Here is a 21,095-nt window from a genome sequence, read left to right on the forward strand (position 1 = left end):
TGGGATGGCATTATTTTGTAAAGTCGATTTTAAAAAATTGAAAGTTTGCGGAAAAAATGTGATTTTTTGATTTGAAACTTGAAAAAAAGTTTTGACTGGTGAAGTTCATCCATTTGACCTCTATTTTTACGTATCCGTTGTAAAAGTTGAAAACCCCCCTTCACTCGATGAAATAAACTCATCAAAAAAATCAAAATTCGAAAAAATTCAATTTTCAATTTCAAATATCAAAAAAAGTTTAAATTTATTCAGTTCTCTTATTTTGACCTCTTTCTGACGTATTCCAAGAAAAAGTTGATATAAATCACACTCAAAGCAAAAAAATTGAAATTCGTTTATTTTTTGAATTTTTTTGTGATGAGTTTCTTTCATCAAGTGAATGGATTTTTTCAACTTTTTCAACTGATACGTAAAAATAGAGGTCAAATGAGTTAAAAATATGATGTGTTTTGACACACTTTTGGTTAAAGATAAAATAAACGTGTTAAGTACTTACTTATAATATATTTTTAGCTCGAAGAAATGTTTGAAATTTATTTTTATTCGCTTATTTTGGGAAAATTTTCAAACCGTGCATTTATTTGGCATCGTCGAACATCTGCATACATCAGCTTAATTTCAAGGTAACAAATTTGTGGTTCGTTATCGAGCATCTGTTTCAAATTTTCGTTGAATTTTAACCATCACACCATCATCACTACATTCCCATATGGTTGAATATTTCACCCAAAAAAATCTCTACGAACTTGCGAAATGGTGATAGAAAATGAAAATCCACCTATTTTGCAATTAAGAATGATCGATGCATGCTGCAATAATTCGAATAGGTAACCTTCAAAACACTTGTGTGAATCTCATGCTAGGAATGCTATATAAAAAGGAAACATTTTCATCGCTGGTATTCAATTGTTCTGAAAATTCCGAACTTTCAATACGTATTCAGTGGCGTAACTATTCAGTATGGCTAAACCTAAATCAATCGCGTTTGCGATTTTCGTAATCGGCTGTTTGACGAGTAAGTTGGCGATTTTTTTGTTGAAATTTTTACAATTTTTGATAAAGAATAAAGAGAAAAATTGTATTTTAGCTCAAGCCTCGTGCAGAACTTTTGAAGCTGATCAACAACGCGATCCGGCGGAAAACGATGATGCATTCGGTAAGATTTTATTGAAGTTTTAAAAATTCATCGCTTGTTGTCAATTCTAAAATTAAAAGTGAAATCCATAACAGCAAAACCGATAACTCAGAAAAGTGTAAATCCATCAGAAAACACCACAGCAGAGAACTCAGAAGGTGAAGATGAAAGTGAAAAAGGACTAAAAAGTGCAGGTAAAAGAAAAGAACTAGCCTAGAAAAGTTTAAATGAATTCATGATCGATCTGAATGCAGATCTTTCTATCATTTTACTAGATTGACATGCTTTATTATTTTTCATCTTTCAGACAATACTTCGTCGGTTTTGACTTGCTTGCTGTTCGAAACCGGTTTCGCATGCGATAGAACATGCTCGTTGGCTGGATTGATCTACGGTCAACCAATCACTTCAGGAATCTGTGATGATAACAACGCGTGCAAATGTAGCATTTCATCGACCGAATCTTTAGAAAACTTGTGGCGTAAAAAGTTCGACTCGGAAAACGTGCTTCGAGAAATTCGCAAAAACAAAACTCTTTCTAAGAAAATTCTCGATGCGCTAAAAACACCTTTCAGAACGCCTCAACAAACCGTATCCGATCTGAAGCCACTTTTGAATACGAAACAATTCAAAAGTCTTCGTATCAAAGACAAAGAAGCCCAGAAGTTACTCGAAGCTGATGGCAAATTCGACCGCAGCGCTGTTGAAAAATACGTCGCGAAGAAAATAAAACCTGTAAAAACTACCAAAGAGCAGAATTTCAAGAAAACCTTGAAGCACGTGTTACGTTACTCTGATGAAAGTGTCTTCGATCGTATCCACGATGAAATTCGTCTATCGAAAAATGAACTTTTGAACGAAACTCTCGACGAGTACATGAAGAAAAATAATATTCAAAGGTCTCCTCTCGATAATGCGGAACATAAAGAAAGTTTGATCGATATTCTGAATGCGATTGTGGTTGATGTATTGATTAAACCATCCCCCAAAGCACCAACTACTCGACGTGATTCCGCTTCGGATAAAAAGTCATCTAATGCTGAGCCAAATAAACCCGACGTTTTGGCCCATCAATCTGTGGGATTGAGTGACGATTGGTGGATACTTCACGGCTTCGATAAAATAGCCGCCTTTGCGCTTGAAAAAGGAAAAAAATGTTGGAACGCTGAAGGTTACTACTCGGTTTGTTTAAACAAACATGGCAATAAACATTTGTTGTCGTGGCGTAATGAAAAAGATAACGTTGCGATTGAAATAAAAATTTCGAACAAAAAAGAAATCAAGCAAGTCTGGTCATTCCCGAAGATCGTCGTTGAAATAAATCGAAATTCGGACGGAACAATAGACCAGGAATGGAAATTCGAGGATTCCACAGAAGTTATCAAAGATTCCAAAGGAAAAAATCACCAGACCACTTGGTATGGTGCAGAAAATCAAGAGGCTGTTGAGAAATATAAACAGCTGATCAATATTTGGTGTGCTGAGAACAATTACTTGTCAGGTGGTGAAAGAAATTGTGTTATTTATTAAATTGAAAATAATTATCTGACGTGCAGTGTTTGTGGGAAAATATAAATTTAATTGATGCATTGAATTTATTGACAATTTTTGGAGAAATTATCAGGTTACTTGTCTTCTTTTTGATTTTCTGCTCTATCTGAAGATTGTAGTGCGACAGGAGCGAAAAAACCACGATTTTTTCGAAAATGTCCTTTCTTTGAGAGCCCATACCTCCCCTTCAGGGACATCTCTGAAAGTAAACTTTTTGCTGAGTAACTTTAAACTTGAAATGAAGGTCTCTGCCGAATTTGGTGAGAATCCGCCGACCTTTTTTTCGCGATCCTATTAGTCGGGGAGCCCGCTTGAGGATCTATTGCACCCCCCCCCGGTCGATCCTCTGGGACAACTTTTTTCTTAAAGGGAAGTCCTCAGGAAAATTTCTAGCCCTGGTACTCAAAAAAAAGTGCCCCTACTTACAAAATGACGGCCATTTTGATTGGCAGGTCAGCTAAAATCGCAGATTTTGCGTTCCAACATAGGACTTGCACAACATTTTTCAAACCGTACGAAGGTAGATCGAAAGATCAGGCGAAAATTTATCACCTGTCAAAATTTCAAGTGCCAAAGTGCGTTTTTCGATTTTTGATGAATTTTTGAAAATCAAATTTAGGCCAAAAATGAGGGAAAAAATCAAAATTTTACCAAATTGACCAAGAAAGCTAAAATTTGGGATATACTCTATTTTCGACTTGCCAAATCGATTGGAAACTGTTTCAAACCGTTTTGAGCAGTTTTGGAGCCTCCAGCAGATTTTTGGAACTCGAAATTCCCACATAATTTCATCAAAAGGAGTTGGATAGCCGAAATTTACTCTGCAAACTAATTTTAATTCGATACGAAGTCAACTGTAGAAAGATTTCAAGTCGTTTTGGAGACTCCAGGGATTTTTTGAAAATAACTGAAGCCTCCAGCAGATTTTTCAAACTTCAAATTCCCGCAACATTTTACCAAATGGAGTTGGCAAGCTGAAATTTACTTCGCAAACTAATTTCAATGCGATATGAAGTCGACTACATGTTGGTTTCAAATGGTTTTGAAGCTTCCAGCTAAGTTTTGGAAATTTCAATTTTCCAAAAAGCGCCATACGTGATACGACCTTTTAAAAAGTTGCTGGAGGCTCCAAAACGACTTGAAATCCACCAGCAGTCGACTTCGTAGCGTATTTAAATTAGTTTGCAGAATAAATTTCGACTTTTCATCTCCGTTTGATGAAATTTTGGGGAAATTTCAAGTTTCAAAAATCTGCTGGAGGCTCCATAGTTTTCAAAAAATTGCTGGAGTCTCCAAAATGACTTGAAATCCTCCCGTAGTTTACTTCGTAGCGCATGCGAATTGAAATTAGTTTGCAGAATAATTTTCAGCTTTCCAACTCCATTTTGATGAAATTTTGTGGGAATTTCGAGTTCTAAAAATCTGCTGGAGGCTGCAGAACTACTCAAAACGGTTTAAAACAGTTTCCAATCGATTTGGCATGTCGAAAATAGGGTATATCCCAAATTTCAGCTTTCTTGGACAATTTGGTAAAATTTTAATTTTTTCCCTCATTTTTGGCCTAAATTTGATTTTAAAAAATTCACCAAAAATCGAACAACGCACTTTGGCACTTGAAATTTTGACAGGTGATAAATTTTCGCCTGATCTTTCGATCTACATTTGTACGGTTTAAAAAATTTTGTGCATGTGCTATGTTGGAACGCAAAATCTGCGATTTCAGTTGACCTGCCAATCAAAATAGCCGCCATTTTGTAAGTAGGGCCACTTTTTTTTGAGTACAAGAGCTAGAAATGTTCCTTAGGAACTCCCCCTTCAAGAAAGAAGTTGTCCCAGAAAATTGGGGGGGGGGGTGCAATAGATCCTTAAGCGGGCTCCCCGACTATATGTAGAATAATATACCTAATCTTGAAGAATCAATTTGCCCGATACCCAATTACTTTGCATCCTCAGTTTTCTGAATAGGCAACCCAACTTGCTCCTAGTAGCTTGAGTTGCTGCATTATGTCATATTACACTCGCGTTATTCTCTAGTCTAAGCTATCTCTAAGTGATTTCCTCCTACACCAAAAATTCTCGTGCAAGCTTCAAAAAATAAAATTTTCACATAGTAAGCACTTTTTATTTAGATTCATTTGCAAGATATTGCAATATCTGGATTTGAAATTTCGATGAATAATCATCAGATAAATAATATAGGTAATAATCAATACAATTTAATAAAATGATCAAAAAATAATGGCAAGATAATTTATCAACCAGCTGGAATCGATGCTTACTCGCAAACGCATGCGAAATACTTTTGATGTTGATAGATTAGCTTTTCACACTCTTTGAAGTGGAATCGTTGATCTTCGCAAACGTCTGGGCAATGCTTCATGCAAAGTTGTTCACTCACATACGCTGTTTGAATTGTCGACAGACTTGCAAAAAGAAATACCACTCTGATCACGAATATTATTAGTTTGAAATTCATGTTTTAGATTCGAGCGACGTTTTAATATTATTTCAGGATTAATCTGTAAATAAATTTTCCAACGCAACGTGTTACCTTATAAGTTATAGTAAATGAATACAAGTGAAATGATGGAAAAATTCTGCCACTATTTTATCGTTACTTAGATCGAACGAATGTTTTTCTCAAAATCGATAAATATGTTGCGCTCACCCAACAATAAATATTAGTTCAATAGGTTTTTTTTTAGTAAAAATTCAAATCACAGCAATCGCGAACTTCTCGATCATTGAAGGTTTTTAAAATGGTAAAATATTGCGCGCGAAGTCAATACGATTTCACAAGTATCGTCAGTTCAACGAACAACTACTTACATAAATGGTTCCATTTATGTGATTTGAAATTTTTTTGATTGAATGCAGTTACGAGGCTGGTCATTATAACTGGCCTAATTACTTAATTAGGCGGATATTTATGAAGGTGCGATGTATTTTTTAATTACTTTCGTGTTTTCAATCTTGCTCGATTGAAGTGTTTTTCTAATGTAGGTAATCCGATAGTTTGAAAATTAATGAAAGGAAGTTCACGTGAAATAGTATTTTTTTATGCAGATTTATCCGCAGTGTAATTCATTAATGTAAAAAATATATGTATTTATCAAGCAGCTGGAATGAATAGAATTCAATGTATTGTTCCTAAATTTGATGCTCGAAAGCTAATTGTTTGAAGGCCATCGCATTCGATGAAAATCACACGCTCGATGTTATTCATTTCTAGGTACTTACTGATTTCTTATTCCTACAACTTCGAAAATTCAAAAGTTTTAAAAAATATTCACGCAAATAAAGGTATTTTTTACTCAGATTTATTTTTAAAACTCGCAATACCTTAAATTGTTATAAATTAAATTTGTAAAACAATTGGAAAACAACGACAGTGATAATGATAATTAATTTATCAAGCAGCTGGAATCGGTGCTTCCTCGCAAACGCATCTGTAACGGTGTGAATGTCTATAGTTGATTCTTTCACATTCATTTTTACTATCTAATCCTCTGTCTGCGCAATTGTCAATGCAAGCGTTTCTGCAATCGAGTTCATTCTCCCATTTTTGGGATGTGGAAGGGCTTGCAAACAGCAATAAGAACCCAATCGTGAATATTACCAATCTGAAGTTCATGTTTTAGATTTTTTGATGAAAATGGGAGCTGAATGTAGGTATTGAATTGTAGATTGAGCTGTAAGGTAAAGTCTGCAAAAGACGAAAAAAAATCGTTCAACACTGAGTCGAGTAAAATTGATGAAATCTTGAATAAATGTTGCTAATTTCTTATCCTATTCCTTTGATCGATCGAGGATTGGGCAAAGAGTTTTTTTTTCTACATAAATAGACGTTTAAAAAAGACCAAGTTGATGGAAATTTGCTATAAAATTTTATTAAATAAATAATTTTTCAATTTCTTCCTGCTAATTTTATATTACGACAAACAAAATAAAAATCCAAACGAACATTCCTTATTTCAACTACTTACAGAGAAACATTTTTACATCGCTACAAAAATTGGAGTAAGATAGGGTCAGACCCCGCAGATTTTTCAATTTTCAAAATTTCAATTTTAAAATTGCAAAATTTAAAAAAAATTAAATTGATACAAAACATGAATTTTTCAAATAATTTTGACCAAAATAATTTTCATGTTTCTAAATTAATTGGAATAATTTGTTGTTTTGGGTAAAATAAATATTTTTGAAAAGCACAAAAATTTTGAAAAGTTGTTGAAATTTATTGAATTTTTAATGCTTGTAAGTATTTGGTAACATTACTCAAATTACTAAAAACAACATTTGGCTACTTTTTCAAAATCTTTGTTATTAATATTGCTTTTTAAAAAATATTTTCAAAAATTCAATTTTTCTAAATAATAACTTTTTGAGAATGAGTCTTTTAATGCCAAAAATTGGCTGAAAAATGCTGCTTTCTTGCCAAAAATTCCGAAAAATCTCATCTTCGTTGCCTTTTGCTAAAATTGACGAAGTCTTGCTGGTTGTCAACTGCTTAAAATTTTCGCTATTTTGTAAAAATTCCCAAAATCATTTTTCCCTGAAAATTGCCCATAAAACTTTCACTTTTGCCAACATTTGTGAAAAGGTTTCTCTTCTTGGACAAAAATTTCGGAAAAGTCTCACTTTTTGGGCAACGATTATGCTAAAACTTTCAAAGTTTTGACTTTTTGTAAACCTCACATTTTTTGCTAAAAATTTGCCAAAAAGACTCCTCGTATTTGTCCAAAACTTTCACTATTTCACCAAAAATTTCCAATAAACCTCAAAAAACTGCTTTGTGCTAAAATTATCAAAGTCTGGCTATTCACAAAAAATTACCAAAAGTTTACATTTTTTTTCTCCAATAATCACCATAAAACCTCACTTTTTTTCAAAAGCTAACTAAGTCTGGTTTTTTATCATAAATTACCAAAAGTTTGGATTTTTTTATATCAACAATCACCATAAAATCTCATTTTTTTCAAAAGCTGACCAAGTCTCGCTTTTTTTAAAAAAAATTGACAAGAAGTCCTGGCTCTTGCTAATTTTTAGTATCGTTTTTTGTCAAGAACTGTCAAAAATTCTCACTTTTCTGCTAAAAATAATCAAAAGGCTCGCTTTTTTAATCATAAAATTGTGAAATAATTCAACTTATACAATAAAAATGGCGACGAGAGATCACTTTTTTGCTATTAATTTCCGAATTTGTTTTGTTTGTTTTGTTTGTTTTTTTTGCTGCTATTTGGTTACTTTTTTGGACTTTTTTGTTTAGCAGAGATCGTTTTTTTTTTTTTTTTGGAAAAAATTGAGTACGAGTTCTGCATGGAGTGAAAATGAGATTTGAGCATCTCATTTGTGAAAATTTAGAAATTAACAAATTTTCACAATCAAATTCAGATAATAAAATCGTGAAAGCGATCAACAGTTTCAATTTATGTATTTTCCATGCAAGTCCAGCAGTCTTTTAAAATGAAAATTTTTTCTGATCAACAATTTTTATGCTTCAAACGGAATTTCAAAAATTTCGGAATGATATGTTTTATGTAATTTGTTAAAATCAAAAACCCCCACGACATTTGACCCTGTTTCAGTTTTCATTTCAATTATCATTTTCATTTACTTATTTACTTTTTTTTTGGATATGGGTGAATAATTTTTTTAAATGGACTAAAACAGTTGGAAAAGAATCGAAGTCCATCGAGTTCAAACCCTTTTTAAAATAAGCTGAATGGGCTAAAGAATTGATTCATTTTTGAAAAAAGTTTGCCCAACCCTGATAAGATCGAATGGAAATTTTTAAAAATCGATAAATACGTATTTCTCACTCACCGAATAATCAGTATAATTTGCTGTATGAATTTTCGTTGAGAATCCAGTCCACTGTGATCGGTAACTTCTCAATATATTTCACGATTATCAAAATAGTAAAATGCTATGCACGATGTCGATACGATTTCAAAGACGATCAAGTGTGAATGAACCAGTGAAATAATTCCATTCGAAATATTTACCTATCTAATCTCTCTTTTCACACGATGTGCGTAGTACGTAATTTTAAAAAAATATGTAAAAGGTAGTCCTAATCTTTTCATTGAATCCAGGTACGAGGCTAATTACTTAATTAGCTATTTATAGGTAATATAATGAGGCTTTTTATTGCTTTCATTCTTTTTAACGTTTCTATATTGGAGCATCATTCTTGAGATAAAGAACATTTTAGTATTCTTTTTATCAGTTGTATTCAAGTAGCTTTTAAAGAGGTCGTACATTTACACAATAACGTAGAAAACTGAAAATATTTTTAGTATACATCATTTAATTAATGAATTAGAACTATCGAATATCCGGGTTATTTTTCAAATAGGTAATTCAAGTTGGTCATTTATCGTAAAAACCAATGTTTTTAATTCGGAGAGAATCGAGTGAAAAATTGTAATGAAATGACTTAGAAAACACGTAACGAAAAACTATCATTTTTTGGTCAATAATTATCCCTTAATCTCTCCCAAATACTCCAAGCTTCGGAACTCGATTGAAAATTTCAAAAAAATTACACAACTTCAACTTAATGCATCATTTAAACTTATATTTCTCTACGTACACGAGGTAATATCCTCTAAATTTAATAAATAACACAATTTTCATTGCCCACAATGTAACCGTTCTCACCGCACCATTCTGTGATGAGCTTTTTATACTTCTCAACGGTAGGTTCATCTCTCGCACGTGTCCACGTCTCGCCATAAATAATGTTACCCTTGGAATTTTTGCAAACTTGATAAGTGGTATCGCGGAACTTCCATGTCTGGTAGTCTTTTCCACCCTTTCTTCGAGTCAGGTTAATGATCGTGTCGTTTTGGAAATTCCATTTTTGCTTTACTTCATTCTTATCGGCCATACTAATTTCTACAAGAACGGCATCTGTGTTGTTACGCCAAGTCAGACTCAGGGAAGAGCCATATTTAGATAAACAAACCTTATGGTGGCGTTCATCACCCCAGCATTCGTATCCTCGTTGAAGTTTTGCAACCTTTGATTCCTTGAATCCTCGAAGCTTAAACCATCTTTCGTAATCGCCTTGAGAGGACGGATCACGAGGCGGCGATTTGACCAATTTATTGATTACAGCTGCGTCCAGAAGATCGATCAAGTGGTCTTCATCATCTTCGGCACTTGCAGGAGGTCTTGACATATTGCGGCCGTTCATAACCTCTGTGAGGCTTTCATTTAAAACTTGATTTCCCGAGCGACGTATTTTATCGTGGATACTATAAAAAGTATGAGTATCCGTGGTGTATAAGGCTTGGTACAGGGATGTTGGAAAATTGTTATAATTGGTTGACACTTGTAATGATTTCAGATTATTGGCAGCGTAATCCTGCAGTTGTGCTGTTTTTTTTTGTTTTTTTTTTTTTTTTTTTTTTTTCGTTTTTAATCTTTCAAGTCCATTTTTCAATCAGTCTTCAAATTATCAAATTAATTTCTCGTTTTTTCGGAACTTGAAAAAAATTCGTAGAAAAGGGCTCGTTAGTTAACTTTTCTAGAATTTGATTTACACATTTTTGAGAGCTTTTGCCTTCGCTTCGCTCGAGCCCGTTGGCTTTTCTTTTTCAATTTTGAAAGTTTCAAAAAAAAATCATTCGAATTTCAAAAATTTGAAGCAAAATAATAAACTTTTTACGAGTAACTCATTGCACAAAAAAATATCGTTTTTTATAAGTACATTTCGAGAAATTTTGCCCTCACTTCGCCAATGCCAGTTTGTTTCTCTTTTCCGCAAATAAAAATTCAAGACTTGAAGGAGAAATCAAAATTTTTATACGTTATAAGAATATTAGGCAAAATTATAGGTAGGTACTTTTCAAATGAAAAATTTGTTATTTTATCTCTTACTCATTTTACTTTAAAACTCGTCGTTTTATTTCGAAAAATTGGTTTATTTTTTTCTCAAATGTCGTTCGAGTTTTTCATTGAATTTTTGTACCTATATTTTTTAAAAATTGAAAAAAAATTTTCAATATGTTTCACTCTTAAAATTATTGCACAAAAAATGGTATTTCTCGTCAATTCGTTGACAAAATGGGAGGGAGGGGGATTTTTCACATGTTCGTCTACACTTCGGTAAAATATCTCAAAAATGAAAAAATTTTCATTTTTTAGGTTTCTGGTGGTATGTTTTGCAACAAGTGTGAAACTTGTAAATTTTTTTTCTCGAAAATGAAATAAAATGCCTGTCTAATTTTTTGATATGTTATTGAGAATTTTTTCAGAATTTTTACTCGTGAAGATCATGGGCGTATTTAAATTATAAGTTTTTAAATCGATTTTTTTTAGGTTTTTAAAGTGGCAACACTGATTTTGACATCATTCGTCGATTAATCTGCCTCTCAAAGTACTACTATTTGAAAAAAAAGTTCAAATTCTACATATATCACGTACAACCGGAGCAATTTGAAACTGAAATTTTCCATTTTCGTCCATTTTGAAGAACTTTGAAGTCCCACAGCTCCGCCAAAAAAAAATCGAAAAAATGTCCGATTTGCGTCATTCGTCATCGTTTGATGGCTTCTACACATGATCTGATTTTGAAAAAAATCGAAGACCCCTCGTGCAAAAATCCGCCAATTTGGCATGGCTAACCCCCCCCCCCCCTCCTTAAGAATATTACATATTTTACGAGTTTGGTCAGCATTGGACCTCCAAAAGTGATTGTTTTCTTTGATTCAGGTATCGCTTGAAGTGAGGTTTCTCCGGATAGAAAAACATTTTTTCCAACCTTACTATTATGGAAATGACTGTTACTTTCAACAGTTTCAACGTAGGTAGGTATTTCTCTACCCATCATTATTGTCAATGTCAAATTTTCATCCGTATCCAATTTCAATTGCTTATGATGAGTAGATACCTAATTTTTGTTGAATTTTTTTTCTGTAATATCCATTGAAAGTTGAACATTATTTTTGAGAAAAATGTTTAGAAAATTTTCGAGCGGTTGATGAACATTATTTAATTTTAATCTGAAGATTAATTTGGGAAAGGATGAAAGTAGCGCTTCGAAATTTTTAGAGAAGTAAATCGTCTAAAATGAGACCCCTGATTTGGGTTGAGCTACTCAAAGTAACCTGACTTATTTTCTAAAATGCTCGAAATTGGAAAACATTTTTAATAGGTGCTCGAAAATCGAATGAAATGATTTAGAAGACCTGCATTCAGACTTTCAAGCTCTGCTTGACTCGAAACAAAATTTCTCCGCTGTTTTTATTTACGTACCATTTTCTGGTACTTCATCTTCTGGATTTGCGTCTTCCTGATCTTCTAGAGTTTGAGTTTTGGGTGGTACAGCGTACGAAGCTTGAACTAAAATACAAATTATCTCGATACCATTTTGTGTTACACTTATACCTATGTAGTACATTATATTAACAGTTTCAAAACCTGATATTTGCTTACCTATCAAGCATCCGATTAAAAAAACCGCGAACATGAACGATTTGGCCATGTTGAGATGTCACAACAGTATACAGTACGTATAGACTAGAATTGTCAAAATATTGAATGACTAGTTTCACGGACTTTCATTCTTTATATATTGCTCGTATCGAATTCACCCAGTGTTTTGCATGTTGCTCGAGTGAACATCTTGTGCTAATTATCAATTAATCCTTGATTGCAAGATGCGAAATTTTTTATTTGACGAGTACTCGTGTGTACAGGTTTCTAAATGATTCTAAGAAATTTTCTATGTGACATAATATGCAGTCGTGCAAATGTACTAAGGAAAATTAAAACTCTATCCATGTTCGAAAAATTAAAGGTGCATTATGCGTACTAATAACTTACCTGCCACAATTTTTTTTCAAGGAATTTAGCGACCGTGAACGTGGTTGTGTTCTACGATACCGAGTAAACAACATAATTTTCGAAATGATTAATTTCCAACAGAATTTGTAAGTTTGAGAAGTAACTCGTTACTTTACGAACCTTTTGTTGGAAATTTAGCACGTGCAAAATAAGTATTAGGATAGGATATCTATCATTGTTATTTTTTTAACATTTTATTAATTCGCGAGGTGATTTTCACCAACAAGAACACTTTGGGGTCTGAGTCTTTGGGATAATGTTTTCATAACGTGAGTTATATCTTCTCAATAATTTTTATTCCGCTAAAAAATTCATCACTACTTATAGGTACATATATGGAAGTTTTCATAACACAGTTTTGAGCAAAATTACTCCTCTCCCTTGAACTGGAATAACGATTTAAATTTTTGAAAATTTGATGATAGGTATATTAAGTTTTACTTATCAAAGAATAAATTCACAATTTGCTGCGTAGTTAATGTATCTATTTAAATTCTTAATTGGTGCAATTCGAACGCATTTACCTATGTCGTTCCAGTTTGATACAGGTAGGTTGGGATCCAAATGGATATGTAATGTATGTTTAGAAAATTTTTAATAATATTATGCTTTCTGCTAAACTTAAAAAAGTCTTGCTTGTAGTTGAAATTTCCAAAAAGCCCAATTTATTGAAAAAAAACGAAAGTGCTGTTTAAAATTTTTGCTTATCTCGATATTTGAAAAAAATTTCAACAGTCTTCTTTTTTACAAATAAATTGCCCGCCCAAAAGTCTTTTATTGCAAACAATCCTCCTTCAAAAGTCCTGAGTTTTGCTAAAATTTTGAAGCTTTTGCTTAAATCGACTTTTTTTTACTTTTGTCCCAAAAAATTTCAAAAAGTCTCGTTTTTGCTAAAAGTTGCCTTAAAACTTGGTGTTTTGCTAATAATTATCGAAATCTTGCTTTTTACCAAAAATGACCAAAGATTTTCATTTCTTTTAACCAATAATCGCAATAAAATCTCACTTTTTTGCTAAAAATTAGAAATAGGCTCTACTTTTTGGCAAGACGAAAAGAGGAAAAGACAAAAAGATGGACAGATGGCTAGACAGAAAGATGGAAAGACACCCATGTAAAAAAATACCAATAGTTTCAAAAAACCAATAGGTATTTTTGACAGGTTTATGATTTATCGTAGGTTAACCATTGGTTAACCATTGATGACCTATGGTATTTTAAAAACCATTTGTATTTTTTCACCAGGGCTGGATGACGAAAAGACAGAAAGACTGGATAAAAGAATGAATTAATAAAAACATGAAATATGTAAAATAAAATAAAATTTCAGTATTCAGTTCAGCATTTAGTTCAGCATTCAGTTCAGTATTCTGTCCAGTTCATCATTCGTTTCAAGTTCCAATGAAAGATGGTTGAGGGTTCAAATAAAAATTTAAACAGTTTTTGAAAAATGATGTTCTTCCATTGTGTCTATGCTTGAATGTGAATTATTAATACAATTTTTGTTCTTTTAACAGAACGCTTCTCTTTTTAAAAAATTTGATACCATCGATTGAGCTCAGCACGTTAAAACCTTGATTTTTCCCACTAAAAAACCAAAAAAAAATTTATCCACCAAGTTTAAATAAGGGCCTCCCTATTGAGCACACAGTCATGCTTGGAAAAAAAGGACACAACTGTAGATTTATTAATGATACGTGTTTGGAGCCCATGATGTTCGAAAAAATTTGACCCCCCCCCCCCCCCCACCTGATCATTTGTGCAATTCATTTTTCAAGAATCTGGAAAATTGTAGAAATTGGTCTGGAAAACCTGGAACAGTCAGGGAAAATCATTTCCAGAAATGAGTGGACATTACTTTCCTATAAGAATATATGATTATACCCAATACCTATCTGAATCATTTAAATTAATACCTTTACACTCGATTGAAAATGTCAAAAAATTACACAACTTCAATTCAATGCATCAGTTAAACTTATATTTCTCTACTCAGGTACATACACGAGGTAATTTCCTCTTAATTTAATAAATAACACAATTTTCTTTGCCCACCATGTAACCGTTTTCATCGCACCAAGAATTGATTTGCTGTTTATATTTCTCGAGGGAAGCTTCATCTTTCTCAGGTGACCACTTCTCGCCATTAATGGCACCCTTGGAATTTTTGCTAACCTGATAAACGGTATCACCGAACTTCCATGTTTGGACGTTTTGTCCATTCTTCTTTCGACTCAAACTAACGACCACGTCGTTTTGGAAGTACCATTTTTGGTTTATTTCATTCTTATCAGCCATACTGATGTCCACACCAACGACATCTTTGTTATTACGCCAAGTCAGGCCCAGGGCAGAGCCACTTTTAGATAAACAAACCCTATAGTAGCCATCTTCATTCCAGCATCTGTTTCCTTGTTGAAATTTAGAAACCTCTGATTTCCTGAATCCTCGAAGTTTGAACCAGCTTCCAGGGCCTCCTCGGGCACGCGATGAGGATAAATTCAATACCCTATCGCGTCGAGTGGACGGATCACGAGGCGGTAATTTGACCAACTTATTGATTACAGCTGCGTCCAGAAGATCGATCAAGTTTTCTTCATCGCCATCTTCAGCACTTGGAGCAGTTCTTGATAAATTGCGGACGTTCATAAACTCGGTGAGGATTTTATTTAAAAATTTATTTCCCGAGCGACGTATTTCATCGTGGATGCGATAAAAAGTAAAACTATCGGCGCTGCGTAAGGCTTTGGATAGGGCTCTCGGAAAATTGGTTTCTTCGGTTGACACTTCTAAAGACTTGAGATTTTTGGTGATGTATCTTCTTAAAGCGCCGTGATCAAATTTACCATCGGCGAGGAATATTTTCTGAGCTGTTTTGTCTTTGGGAATAATACGTTGTAGTTGTTTTTCATTCAGGACCTCTTTTAGATCGGATTTGGTTTCTTGAGGTGTTCTGAATGGTGTTCTGAGAACGTTGAAAACTTTTTTCGAAAGCTTTTTGTTTTTCAGGATTTCTGCAAGCACGTCTCCCGAGTCGAATTTCTTATTCCAGTAGTCTTCCAGGGTGGCATCTCGTGAAATGTTACAGTTGCAGTCGTTTTGTTCTCCGCATGTTCCCGAAGAGACTGGTTGGCCATAAACTGACCCGACTAACGAGCATGTTCCATCGCAGGCAGAATCGTTTTCGAACAGTAGACAGGTCAAAAATGGAAGAGGACGGTCTGTGTGATTAAAAAGAAAAAAAATCAAACGTTATCTGATTTAAATGAAATGAAACTAAGATGGATAGAAAATGAACAAAATTATTGGTGTGAAATCTCACAAATCAAATAATTCATAATTTGTATAATTGTATATGTGGCGTTCATTTTTTCCTATGTTGAGGGCCATAAAAAGGATGGAATTTTCGAAAATAGTCCAATCATTGGCTAAATTGGTCAAAAAAATAATGAAAAAGATAGAATAAAAAACGTGTATGGAGTTCGGAAATTTTGAAACTGGTTGCATCGTACTGTTTGAACTATTAAAGTTTGATCTTGAATGATATTTTCGTGATAAGAGGTAATAAAAAATTTTTTTTTCAAAATATTGTTAAATTTTGATTCTTTTAGTGTTTCAATTTTTAAACTTCAAATGTAAGTTGAATGTATTTGGTATCATTTTAGAATAATAAAAAATTGTAAAATTTCAAACTCAGAGAAAAGTTTTTGAAATTTTGAAATTTTCAACTGTAATTTTAATCATTAACCGAAATTTTAACCTTAACTGGAAACATTCCCACCAAAAAGTGTAAACTAGAATTTTTTTGGTCAACAAGCCTGATTTCAGTTCTAGTTTATGATGAGTGGCCATTTTTTTTTGAATTTATTTTATTTTTCTGAATATTCATGAACAACTATTACAAATACTAATCCGTTGCAAAATCATTTTTGGAAAACATGTTATGGAAGTTTTTGAACGGTTGATGAACATGATTTAATTTCAATCTAAAGATGAATTTGTAAAATTGTGGATCTCTTCGGTTTCTCTTTTGTGTTGGGAAGGATGAGATGGAAGAGCAGACTTGAACTGGAATTTTTCGCAGACTTTAAATTTTTTGAGAAATTACAAGATATTATGACAAGTTGTATTTTCAGAATTTTACTGACTGAGTCATCGAAAATATTGATTTTCAAAATTTTTAGAGAAATAAATTGTCTCAAATGAGACATCTGATTTGTGTTGAGTTACTCAAAGTTGTCTGATTATTTTCTAAAATGCTCAAAATCGGAAAACATTTTTAATAGTTGCTCGAAAATCGAATGAGATAATTTGGAAGGCCTGCATTCAGACTTTCATGCTGTGCTTGACTCGAAATAAAATTTCTCCAGTGTTGTTAATTTACCATTTTCTTGTACTTCTTCTTCCTCATCACTTTCTTCTTCTTCACTTTCATCTTCGGCTTCCTCTTCTTCATTATTTTTCAAGTCTTGTTTCCCATTTGTATCTGTATTTGCGTCTTCCTGCTCTTCTGGAGTTTCAGACTCGTCTGAACCATCGTTTTCATCAATGTCTTCAGGCTGTTGGACTGCTGGTGGAGCTTTCGTTTCCTTTTTGGGTGGTACAGCGCCGCACGAAGCTTGAACTAAAATACAATTATGTTGATACCATTTTGTGTTACTCTTATGACAGTTTGAAAACCTGATATTTGCTTACCTATCAAGCATACGATTAAAAAAACCGCGAACAAGAACGTTTTGGCCATGTTGAAATATCACAATAGTAGGTATACGTATTGACTATAGAATTGTCAAAATATTGAATGACTGGTACCACGGACTTTTCATTCTTTATATATTGCTCGTATGGAATTTACCCAGTGTTTTGCATGCTGCTCGAGTGAACATTTTGTGCCAATGATCAATTATCCTTGATTACAGGATGGGCAATTTTTCATTTGACGAGTACTCGTGTGTGCAGGCTCCAAAGTGATTCTAAGAAATTTTCTTTGTGACATGTTCAGTCGTGGAAATGTACGAAGGAAAATTACAACTCTTCACGTGTTCGAAAAATTAAAGGCGCATATGCGTAATAACTTACTACAATTTTTTCTAGGAATAGAGCCGACATGTGTTCTACGATACCGAGTAAACAACATAATTTTTAAAATGGGAAATTTCTAATGGAGCTTGGTAAGTTCGAGAAGCATCTCGTTTTTTAACGAACATTTCGTTGGAAAGTTTAAAATGTGCGAAGTAATTATTAGGATATTTATCATCGTTATTTTTTCGAACATTTTTCCATTCGCGAGGTGATTTTCACCAATAACAACACTCTGGGGGTCTGAGTCTTTGGGATTAAGGTTTCATAACGTGAGTTATCTTCTCAAGAATTTTTATTACACGAAAGAATTCATCATGGGTATCTTTATTTTTTTTGCAAAGTTTTGAACAAAATTACGCCTCGAATACCGATTTAAATTTTTGAAAATTTGATGATAAGTGAGTTTATCTAAGAATCAATTTTCAATTTTCTGCTTAGTTAGGTACCTATTTAAATTATTAATTTGTGTGATTATAGCACATTTATGTTGTTCCATTTTGTTAATACAGAATCTAAATGAATCGGTTCATTGTTCACATCTCGTTTTTAGATCTGTTCATTCAAATTAGTTCTGAATCTGATTGCTTCTGATTGGATCTCCTTAATTTGATTTGATTAAAGATCCATTTAATCCAATTGTAATCCTTAAAATTGGGAGTGTTCTTATTGGATTTTAATGGATATAAATTGATAATATGTATTACATATATCTACTCTGAAAAAAATTCAATGTTTCTAAACCTTGGCCTAACTAGTATCTTGTTGAAAATGAAGCAAAAATGCTAAGCTTTATATCTTCAAGTGAAAAAGTTCAGCCTTTGTCGAAAATACTAAATAGTCTCGTCACATACCAAGAATTTCCGCTTTCTTGCAAAAAATTTTGAGTCTCATTTTCTTCTGCCAGAGATCACAAAAAATTCTTTTCCCTGAAATCGTGGAAAAGTTTCACTTTTTTTTCCTAATAACTACCAAAAAATTTTCATTCGTGTTTTTTGCCAAAAATTGCCATGAATTTTCACTATGGTATTTTACCGAAATTTCCGCAACAAGTTGCTTTCTGCTAAAATTGAAAAAATATTGCTTGTTGTTGAAATATCCAAAAAGTCGCATCTACATATTATTGCTTGAAATTTTCGCTTTTTTGAAAAATATTTCAAGTCTTTTTTTTTCAAATTAGGTGCTCAAAAGTCTGTTGTTTTTACCAGCAATGTATTAAATTTTATTTTATTCTATTTTTTTTTTTTTAGAAAGAATTGAATATTTGCTTTAAAAGTCTTGAGTATTGTCATCATTTTCAAGGTTTTGTTTTTTTCTTCTATAATTGACGTTTTTGCTGGAAATTTTTCAAAATTTTCAAAAAGTCTCATTTTTGTCTGGAAAATTGGTGAAAAGTTTCGTTTCTTGCCAGAAGTTTATATAAAACTATAGTCTTTTGCTAGAATTGTCAAAGTTTTTTTTAAATCTTTTTTCTTTCTTTTTTTGTCACCGAAAGGTACTGGTGGGTCGTTAAAGGTACATATTTATTAAGATTCATGTATGGAACGAATAAACAATAAACAAAAAAAAAAAGTCTTGCTTTTTATACAAAAATTACCTACCCACCAAAGGTTTTTTTATCTAACGAATAATCTCAATAAAATCTCACTTTTTTACTAAAAATTGCGAAAAAGCTCAACTTTTTGACAAAATCTGTTAAAAGTCGGCAGCCTTTCACCAAGTTTATCAAAAAATTGATAAAAAATCCCTGCCTCTCGCGATGTTGTTAGTCTAGTTTTTCATCGAAAATCCTGAAAAATTCTCACTTTTTTGCTAAAAATTATCAAAAATCTCACCTTTTTTCTCAAAACGTTGCGAAAAAATTCAACTTTTTTGGAAACAATTACGACGATAGTGTCACGTTTTTGCCATTAATTTACAAAATGTCCTGCTTTTTGCTGAAATTGTTGAAGAAGTCTCGATCGAGTTTCTAAGTTTTTTTTTTCGGTGATTTTTTTCTGCATTAAATTGTTTTTTTTTTGTTTTGTCACAATTTTTTTTGTTTTAGTCTAATTTAGATTTCTTAGCCACATCGAGTTGTTGCTCAGTTTAAGATTGCTCGTGTAATATTGAAGTACTTACAAATATCCTTAACTGCAATTTGCAGCGTTGGTAATTTTTCATTTTTCAACTAGTTCGGAGAAATATTTTCACGAAATATTCCGTCGTGGAATGTACTAATGAGATGTAAAATGGAACAAGTGTTTTGAAAATTTAAAATTCTCAATAACAACCCTCAAACGAGTATGTCGAAAAAACACAATTTTCTAAATTGTAATTTGCTTTGGTTACTTTCGTTGTTTCAATATGATTAATGCAGAAAATTTGAAAGGAAAAATTTTTAAAACACGCATTTACCCAAGAATAATTTTGATTTTCGAACATTGAAGCGTATACGGAAGATTTTTGTTTGAAACATATTTTAAAACTCGGAGCGCGTAACGCTGGCGTTACTCCACGACGTAATCGTGGCGCGGAACTGTGTTCGCGCGGGCGAGGCTCTCGTGCAGTAAAAATCTCGTGTTACAAACGAAAATCTTCCGTATGCGCTTGAATGTTCGAAAATCAAAAATCCGGTAAAGATGTTTACTTAAAAAAGTGCGTAGAATCCGAATATGACCTTGGTTTTTTTAAAAACTGAATACTGATGTCGCCACAAACTCGTGAAATAGGGCAAAAACGGCCATTTTTGCAACTTTGATCATCTCTCCTGACCACAAAAACAACTCAAATTGAAAAATCCCACTCTGTTTTTTGTTTTAGGGTCTAAACTATCGATTAAGCCAATTTTCAACCCGAAAACAAAAAAAAGGTCAAAAATTGTTGCCTAGTGTTATTTGCAGGTCTTTGTCATCGATATTGTATTTTTTCAGGATCTCCAACATCTTCTCATGGTTGACATGATCAAATGCTTTTTCATAATCGACGAAGCAAGCGATGATTTCCCTATTTGCATTCAGTGCTCTTTGAATGATCACTTTCAGCAGGGCAATTGCATCTCTCGTCCCTTTTTTCGCTACAAAGCCATATTGTGTTTCACTTAGATTTTCATCTATCTTCTTTTCAATTCTGGTATTTATGATGGAGAGTAGTAGCTTCAGTGAGTGGCTCATCAGTGTGATAGTTCTATATTCAGAGCATCTTTGCGAGTTGTTCTTTTTTGGTATTGGTACGAAGTTTACTGCTTTGAAGTCCTTAGGCAGTGTGCCTTCATCATAATATATTTTGTTTATTATCTTCAGCAGCTCTTTTTCATACTCTGGTGTTAGTGAAGTTTACTCAAGTCTGCTGGTATGAGATCTTCCCCCGGCACTGCTTTGTGGTTTCTGGCTCGCTTCACCGCATTCCTCAGCTCCCACATTTCAATTCGTGGTGCCTCTTCTGTGGATGAAACTTCAATTTGAGCCGGACGTGTATCATCTCCATACAATTCTTG

The 21,095-nt window shown here is 33.0% G+C and overlaps 3 protein-coding genes across 4 annotated transcripts in view; 1 reads left to right on the plus strand and 2 right to left on the minus strand.

Moving 5' to 3' along the window:
* LOC135848292 (uncharacterized) overlaps positions 1 to 21,095 on the minus strand; it is a 290,491-nt gene that overhangs the window by 33,803 nt on the left and 235,593 nt on the right. The gene's annotated exons all lie outside the window — the stretch shown is intronic.
* On the plus strand, positions 914 to 2,729 carry LOC135847940 (uncharacterized). The gene is made up of 4 exons (XM_065367681.1): positions 914 to 1,015; positions 1,088 to 1,156; positions 1,231 to 1,329; positions 1,443 to 2,729. Exons 1-4 carry the CDS (start codon positions 961 to 963, stop codon positions 2,663 to 2,665), a joined length of 1,446 nt encoding a protein of 481 aa, XP_065223753.1. The 5' UTR covers positions 914 to 960; the 3' UTR covers positions 2,666 to 2,729.
* Positions 14,501 to 17,392, minus strand: LOC135847965 (uncharacterized). The gene is made up of 3 exons (XM_065367710.1): positions 17,237 to 17,392; positions 16,926 to 17,165; positions 14,501 to 15,762 (listed from the first exon to the last, which is right to left on the minus strand). The coding sequence occupies exons 1-3, from the start codon at positions 17,283 to 17,285 to the stop codon at positions 14,567 to 14,569; spliced, it is 1,485 nt and encodes a 494-aa protein (XP_065223782.1). The 5' UTR covers positions 17,286 to 17,392; the 3' UTR covers positions 14,501 to 14,566.

Source organism: Planococcus citri, chromosome 5 (assembly GCF_950023065.1).
Source record: "Planococcus citri chromosome 5, ihPlaCitr1.1, whole genome shotgun sequence".
Taxonomy (NCBI): Eukaryota; Metazoa; Arthropoda; class Insecta; order Hemiptera; family Pseudococcidae; genus Planococcus; species Planococcus citri.

Bases quoted from the DNA above. Each gene is read 5' to 3' on its own strand.
- LOC135847940 (XM_065367681.1), top strand. From the start codon at position 961: ATGGCTAAACCTAAATCAATCGCGTTTGCGATTTTCGTAATCGGCTGT. The intron at 1,016-1,087 runs GTAAGTTGGCGA...ATTGTATTTTAG, and splicing joins CGTAATCGGCTGTTTGACGA to CTCAAGCCTCGTGCAGAACT. The intron at 1,157-1,230 runs GTAAGATTTTAT...AATCCATAACAG, and splicing joins GGAAAACGATGATGCATTCG to CAAAACCGATAACTCAGAAA.
- LOC135847965 (XM_065367710.1), bottom strand. From the start codon at position 17,285: ATGGCCAAAACGTTCTTGTTCGCGGTTTTTTTAATCGTATGCTTGATA. The intron at 17,166-17,236 runs GTAAGCAAATAT...ATTGTATTTTAG, and splicing joins TTTAATCGTATGCTTGATAG to TTCAAGCTTCGTGCGGCGCT. The intron at 15,763-16,925 runs GTAAATTAACAA...TTAATCACACAG, and splicing joins AGAAGAAGTACAAGAAAATG to ACCGTCCTCTTCCATTTTTG.